Genomic DNA, 8,225 nt, shown 5'->3' with positions numbered 1-8,225 from the left:
CTAGAGCCCCGGGAGTCGGGGGTGGTAATCTGACTCTCACATATCGGCATGTAACTCAAGAACCGCTGAACGGATTTAGTCCGCAATCGACAGGCAACACATAGGGTTTTAATCCTATATATATATATATATATATATATATTTCACCCAAACACGGCGAATGTCAGGTCAAAGCTCTGTTGGAGACAACAGCACTTCATTTGTACCGTGTTTTATGTGCTGTATGCAAATTATTAAGAGAGCAATTGCATATTATTGTCTTTGCAGACATTGTCAGGAAAACGGAGTATCTGAGTGAAGTCCTGAAGATCCCAGGAGCGAACCAATCACACCGACCAGATGACCTCTGGCCGCCTTCTCCCACTAATAAAGTAGGTCATGCTGGCTGCTTTAAGATTGCACATTAACCCTTTTAATCCTACCATTATAGAATCCCCCCCCCCCCCAAGGTAAATGTACATGGGGGGGGGGGGGGTTGCTAGTCCCCCCTTCACACAAAATCACACAGGTCACACAATACTTAACTAAAAATGAACAACTGAAATACAAGTAAATGCTAAAAATGAGGGCGATAACTTTGCATTTAAGAAACAAATTAAGACAATAAAAACTAAGTTTGTGTTGGGAGGACACGGTGCACGCCGCACGGCATCTTGTTCCAGCTCTATGTCCAGCAATAACAAGGCAGTAAATAAGAAAAATCCTACACATAGCTGCTTTATCTTGGGACACTATTTATTTCCATTCCTGAAAAGATTACGTTCTTTATTGGTTTTGTGTCTCAAGCAGGCCTACTTGACTACTCAGTTGACTCGAGCACCTTAACAGCACCTCCTGATTGATACCAGTCTATTGAAAAGCCACTTTCCCATCGCTGATTGGAGTGACGGCTAATAACAATTTTTTTTTGTTTTTTATCATTTTCATTCTTTCTCCGTTTAGGTCGCTCTGCCGAAGTTTCCAGACCTTCCCTCGGGTACGTACATGGAGAGGGAGACATCGTTTCATTACAGCTCGGCGCCTGCAAGGTTGACATTTAAAAAGCAATATTCGCAGAGTCCTTAAAAGTAGAGCCAACGGAGAAATAGAAAGAGGGACTAGAGCGAGCTCCTCAGTTCCATTAAAAATCAAATGTTAAAATGTGAATGAATTATTAATAATACATGTATTGGGCGGCTGGGTGGCGTAGCGGAGATTGCGCTCGTCACCAATGCAAGAGACTCCGGTCTCGAATCCCGGTGTCAGCATTGCCTTTGGCTTGGGCCAGTCGTCATACTATCTCAATTGGCAGAGTCAGCGGGTGGAAGTCGATGGGTGGGGATTGGACGTTGTTGTGGACAGCGACTCCTACAGGTCGATTGGGTGACGCCTGCACAGCAGAGACAGGAAGTATTGGGGGCAGCGTGAGCCTCCCACGCGTTACTCCTCGCCACTGAGAGTCCGCGCTGTCTGGTGAAAAGATGCGACAGGCTGCCTCCTTGTGTACCGGAGGGGACACGTGATGCAAGGCTTCTATCCTCACTACAACCGACCACTGGGGGGCATAGTCTAGCAACGTTCAACACAGGGGAGGGGAGAATTGGCAATACGAAATTGGGATGGGAGAAAAATAGAAAAATAAGGAGAAAAAGTGGATAAAAAAAAATAATAATACATGTATTGGTCCACCCAGAGTCAGTCATATCAGTTACAGAGTAATGACACAACAGTTTGTATTGGTCCACCCAGAGTCAGTCAGTCAGTTACAGAGTAATGAAACAACAGTTTGTATTGGTCCACCCAGAGTCAGTCAGATCAGTTACAGAGTCATGACACAACAGTTTGTATTGGTCCACCCAGAGTCAGATCAGTTACAGAGTCATGACACAACAGTTTGTATTGGTCCATCCAGAGTCAGTCAGTCAGTTACAGAGTAATGAAACAACAGTTTGTATTGGTCCACCCAGAGTCAGTCAGATCAGTTACAGAGTCATGACACAACAGTTTGTATTGGTCCACCCAGAGTCAGTCAGATCAGTTACAGAGTCATGACACAACAGTTTGTATTGGTCCACCCAGAGTCAGTCAGATCAGTTACAGAGTCATGACACAACAGTTTGTTTGAACCTACTGTAGCGATCTCATCTCAAATAATGCCCGTCTCGTCCCGCAGGTGAAAAGCACGACACGGACGGCCTCCTCTCCCTCCTGTCGAAGAGAGACTTTGCCAGTTTCAGACGGTCTGTGCGAGCGGAACACGCGTCGCTGGTCTTCTCCGACAGCCGATGTCTCCTCCACCACACGGTGGCCAGCGGGGACGGCGACAGCGTGCGGCGCGTCCTGAGTCTGGGCGCCCGCGTCGACCGTCCCAGCGACCAGGGCTACACGCCGCTCACCGTGGCCGTGCTGAAAAGGTTCAGTTCAGTTCAGTTCAGAGTTTTTATTTTGCCACATGGAATCATACAATCAGAGTTTCTTCATTACACAATCATAAATAACATTCCATGGACAAAAGGAGCAGGAAGAAGAATACATCTTACCTGCCCCTTATTCCTAAACTAAAGAAGTATTTACCTAATGGTCGGCGTACAACCTAATTTACACAAATAATAATTTATACCATAATACAAGAAACTCACAATCAAGAGAAAAATTAAATAATAATAATAAAGAATAAAAGAAAGAGAGAAAAAAAAGAAAAGAAAAGATCTCACTATTCAGATCACATTTGATTTTCATACTGACTAAATTATTTTTTTTTATAATTTTCTTTGAATTGATAAACACTATTACATCCCTTAAGCTCGCTATGGAGAGAATTCCACAACTTTACACCAATAACTGAAGGACACATCTGTTTAAGTGTGGTACGTGCAAACTGATGTTTAAAATTGTATTTTCTCCTACTAAACTCACTTTCTAAATGAAAAAGATTTAGTAGTTTTTCTGGCAGTGTATTATTTCTTGCCCTAAACATAATTAACATTGTTTGAAACTTAACCATGTCTTCAAGTCCGGTAGAATAAAGGCTTCCCACACACAGAGCCGCCGGGCGCAACGTAGTACGCGGAGCGGACTGCGCAGAGGTCCTACGCGCGAACTCAAAGCGGACGTCCGCAGGGTCAAGTTTCTTCGTCATCTGAAGAAACTTGACGTTTTGAATGGCTTGGAAGTGTGTAAAACTGGCAGTTTTATTTTTCGAAATCTCGGAAAACGTAGTTCACCTAGACTCTTTATTTTGACATCGGTGGACGACGCCATGACAGAGCGTTTAAACAGCGCGCAGGGATTGTGGGAAATGTAGTAAACTGGCACGAGAAATGTAGGAAATTCGGTATGCGGTGGTACGCTCGACTATGAAACCTCAAACGACTGCGGACATGTCCGGTCCGCTCACAGTACGCCGGCCTCTGTGGGATTCAGATTCAGATTCAGATTCAGATGGTTTTATTTGCCAGATGCAACAAGTACAATGAGATTCTTAGGCCCCGTTTAGACGGAAACCCTAGCAGGTGAATCCGCAAACAAAAAAATTCGGATGTGCCTTTCGTTTATACGGAAACAGCGTTTTTTACTGGGTGAAACCGCAAAAAAGTGAGACTACCTTCCAGGGTGGAATTCCTAGAAACGCTAAACCTTTGCGCTCTCATCTAAACTGTCAAACCGCATAAAACGATGACGAAAGGGTTGTCACGGCTCTGGTCGCGTGTACTGCTTACATCACAGGCATGCGCCAGCCAGCGCCAGTAGCCTAGAAGCGTAAACAAAGCATGTCTGATTCTATCCATGGCGATCACCTGAAGGCTACATTGGCAGTACTTTTAACCCTTTCACTGCCACACGACAGAAGGTTAACCCTTTACTATCACACAACCGGCTGTCGTGTGGCAGTGAAAGGGTTAAATACACAAGAATCTGTCCCGCGGCGTGACTGGACCCAATGTCTGTGAGTGACTCTGCTTTGGTCCAATCACATTCCCCATCCACAGTCTGCGAATCAGAGGCAGAGTAGGGCGGGTCTTCACAGCACGTCATGTGACATATGCGCCAATCGTGTGACAGCGGGGCTCCGTCGTTACAGCCTCGTCTGCACGGAGAATTCCACCCCAAAACGCTTGTCTAAACGCAAAATTAAAAGTGAAACCGCAAGACGACTTTTGCGGTTTCTGTTCAGACTTCCATCCCAAAACGCTCGTCTAAACGTAGCCTTACTCTCCGTTTGCTCCACAGCAGCAAGCAATAAAAAAGCAACAATTAACAGAATAAAAAAAGTAGGTATTTATATTAGTGCTGTCAATAGATAAAAAAAATTAACTAATTCATCTCACAATTTTCTGTAATTAATCTAGATTAACCTAGATTAAAAATAGCATTTTTCTACTCAAGACCGAAGCTTGTAACAGATAATTACTTCGTGGAATTAATGTCAAATCAACACAAAGAAAGTATATTTCGATTCAAAGACTATTTTAATAGCTTTCTTTGAACACGGTTTCTCTCCTGTGAAATACAAATGTTCAACAAAACCATCGACATTGACTCGGCTAGACCTCTTTCTCATATCCGCGGCGCTAAGATTGAAGATTTCTCACCCCATAGATTAATCTAGATTTATTTATTTTATTCTATCGGTACCGGGTCGCAGGGGGGGAAGAACAGCTGGTGTCCCGGGTGGCTGTGGTCCTGGAGGATGGAGACGCCGATTTTAAGAAACATTCATTCAATCTTTATTTTGAAACCCTCATTTACGGTGGCGTCGAATATATTGCATAGTCATCATCAATCATCAATGATCATCGATTAATATACTTAATGTACATTATATATTGCAACAGTTTCAAGTTTCATTTTTGTTTATTTGTCACATATAATATAAGGTTTCTTCCTTATCATTAGGGCACAAGTATCTTGTGTTTTAATTAGGGATGCTCGATATTGGCTTTTTTACCGATACCGATATTCCGATATTGTCCAACTCTTAATTTCCGATGCCGATATCAACCGATACCGATATATGCAGGATTCCCCCCCCCCCCCCCCAAAAAACTGAATAATTTCAGGTAACTAATAATTTCACTGGATATATATATAACAAATATTGTTATTGTTTTTTTTCTTTTTTTTACCGATACCGATATTTTCCGTTATCACATTTTACTGCCGATATCGGCCGATAATATCGCTCGGCCGATAATATCGAACATCCCTAGTTTTAATATAAAATGCTGGCTTTAACACACGCAGTGTATATCTAAACACGTTTAACTCTGCTCCCCACAGCCTCCACGACGTGGTCTCCGTGCTGCTGGAGCACGGCGCGGCCGCCACCCAGGCGGACGAGGACCAGTGGACGCCGCTTCACTTCGCCGCCCAGAGCGGCGACAACAAGGTCCTCCAGCTCCTCCTGAACAAAGGCGCGGTGGCGGGCGCCCGGGAGAAGGCCGGCTGGACGCCCCTCCACCTGGCCTGCCAGAACGGCCACGAGAGGGTGGCGCGCCTGCTGCTGTCGCGGCTGCCCAAGGAGGCGCTCGGGGAGCGGGAGGAGGCGCGCGGGAGGACGCCGCTCCACCTGGCCAGCGGCTACCAGCACCTCGGCATCGCCAAGCTCCTCCTCTCCCAGGGAGCGGACCCCGACGCCGCCGACCGCTCCCTCTCCACCGCCTTGCACCTGGCGGCCGAGGAGGGCCACAACATGATCGCCAGGCTGCTGGTGAAGAGCGGGGCGACGGTGGACAGCGTGGACGGCCGAGGCTACACCCCGCTGCACCTGGCCGCCCTGAAGGGCTACTCGGGCATCTGCCAGCAGCTTCTGTCGCACGGAGCCGGCCCGGACCCCAGGACCCCCCAGGGCTGGACGCCCGTGCACCTGGCGGCCCTCGGGGGCCACTGCGCCGCCGTGCTGCGTCTGGACAGTCAGGGCGCCTGTGTGAACGCTCGGGGGGAAAAGGGATGGACCGCCCTCCACCTCGCCTGCCACCGCGGCCACGAGGAGGCGGTGGCCAAGCTCCTGGCAGCCGAGGCCGACCCTAACCTGGCGGAGGACAGCGGGGGTTGGACACCGCTGCATCTGGCCTGTAACCGCGCCAGCTTCCCCAGCGTCCTGCAGCTGATCCTGCATGGCGCCGACGTCAACGCGGTGAACCGGGACCGGGCCACGCCCTTGCACCTGGCCGCCCGGCACGGCTGCGTGGCCGTCGTCGAGGCGCTGCTCCTGAACGGGGCGGACCGGGAGCTGACGGACTCGGCCGGATCCACGGCTCTGAGTGTGGCTCGGGAGAGTAAACGAGAGGAAGTGGTTGCACTTCTGGAGAAGGAGCAGGGGTAGGAATGCTGAACGTGACTCTCTATAAGTGTTGACGCAAGAAGAATGCATTCCATACAATTTGACAACAACGGTGAACTTTCCTGTAAACTGTACAGGTCCTGGGTTTTGTCACGGCGTCTGGATTATCTTGAAATGTGGTTTTGTGAACTCGCTGAACACTCGCTGAACACTTGTTTACAGATAATAGAATGACAATCGTGTGTCAGTTTTTTTTAAATGTTGAAGTGTTAAAGAACATTTCACCCACTGTGAATGTTTACATGTGGGGATGAGCCACATACCTTTCCAATGCAGATCATCCAGGGAATTGTAAGGAAAGGTGAAGTTTTTGCCGTTTTAAACAATTTTGTTTCAAATGATGCTGGGGCTTCAAATATTGAAATATTCTCTTTTTCTCCTTATTCTTCTATTTTTTCTCCCATCCCAATTTCGTGTTTCCAATTCTCCCCTCCCCTGTCTTGAACGTTGCTCGACTATGCCCCCCACTGGTCGGTTGTAGAGAGGATAGAAGCCTTGCATCACGTGTCCCCTCCGGTACACGAGGAGGCAGCCTGTCACATCTTTTCCCCTGCCAGCGTGGACTCTCAGTGGCGAGGTGTAACGCATGGGAGGCTCACACTACCCCCGCCACTTCCTGTCTCTGCTGTGCAGGCGTCCCCCAACCGACCTGTAGGAGTCGCTGTCCACAACGTCCAATCCCCACCCATCAGCTTCCCACCCCCTAATACTGCCAATTGTATTAGTATGAACGACCAGCCAAGCTGATAGCAATGCGGAGAGCTGGGCTCGAACCCAGCGTCTCCTGCATTGGTGGTGAGCGCCTTGCCCACTGCACCACCTAGCCACCCATAAGTTTGGCTGCATTTTGAACACCTTGGCAGTTGGGTACTACTGTAGGTGTCACAAACTGCCTTTTTTAAACAAAGGTTTTTACTATTGAGATACTATAACTGTTAGCTGGTACAGTAAATATGTTCTTAAACATTCAAACTGTGATAATATGGGAAAAAAACGAAAAAACATTCGACTGACATGACAGACTCCAGACATGTCCCCTTCAAATGTCCTCGTCCCCCCCCTCCCTCCCCCCCCTAAGACAATCAAGATAGCAGGAAGCCCCTATGTGGTTAGTGAGATGAAGTAGGACATTTAAAACTGGAAAAAGAGGATATCGATCCTCCCCTCTGAATTATGGTGAAGGTAATGCTGCTGAAAATCTATACTTTAGATGAATGTGAATGTGAATAATATATATTACCTGGTCATACAGTACTTTGAAGACTTTGTTTATTCACAGTAGTAGTACGAGTTTTGTACCCTTCAGGCAACACGTGTAATGTCTTGGTAATAATATGTACAGCGAGAGTGGGGTCATTATATAAAATAATATCAATGATTGCACTTTTGAGACTGTAATTGCATAAGCATATAGCTATTGTTCTTATGACCTAAAAAAGATTTTTAGAAGAGATGGCTGATTATTATTATTATTCACTCACCGAGATCTGAGAACTGAACTGACTGCCTACCATGTGCAGCGCTGTGTTGCCATGGAGACACAGTCTTTGCGGGGGGGGGGGGGGGGGGGGGTATTTCTGACATGTCTATCAAGGCCATTTTCTTTTTTTAAATATAAATATGCAGATATTTTACCTTTTTCAAAAACAAATTTGTTGTTTATAATACAGTTAAAAAGATATAGAGGGAACAGTTAATAGAATATCAATATTCAGTATTCAATATAAGGGAACATTTAAAAAAAATAAGATATGTTTAACAACGAAACGTCGTCCAATTCTACTACAGGTTAGGCCCCCACTCTGCATGTTAGGCTCCCACTGCATTTTAGGCTCCCACTCTGCACGTTAGGCCCCCACTCTGCAGGTTAGACAGGCCCCCACTCTGCATGTTAGGCAGGCCC

General features: G+C 46.8%; 1 protein-coding gene across 2 annotated transcripts in view; it reads left to right on the top strand.

Moving 5' to 3' along the window:
* The window catches only part of ankk1 (ankyrin repeat and kinase domain containing 1), a 26,789-nt gene extending 19,120 nt beyond the window's left edge, over positions 1-7,669 (top strand). For both annotated transcript variants that reach the window (XM_084323315.1, XM_084323314.1), the window contains exons 7-10: positions 268-371; positions 943-976; positions 2,153-2,393; positions 5,260-7,669. In XM_084323315.1, coding sequence (XP_084179441.1) covers positions 268-371; positions 943-976; positions 2,153-2,393; positions 5,260-6,304 — 1,424 coding nt within the window. In that variant the 3' untranslated portion in view covers positions 6,305-7,669. The remainder of the gene's footprint in view (positions 1-267; positions 372-942; positions 977-2,152; positions 2,394-5,259) is intronic.
* The last annotated feature ends 556 nt before the right edge of the window (positions 7,670-8,225 follow it).

Source organism: Notolepis coatsorum (assembly GCF_963971535.1).
Source record: "Notolepis coatsorum genome assembly, chromosome: 1".
In the NCBI taxonomy this organism is placed as follows: Eukaryota; Metazoa; Chordata; class Actinopteri; order Aulopiformes; family Paralepididae; genus Notolepis; species Notolepis coatsorum.
The sequence above is the reverse complement of the archived record's forward strand: the minus strand, read 5'-3'. Positions and strand labels throughout refer to the sequence as shown.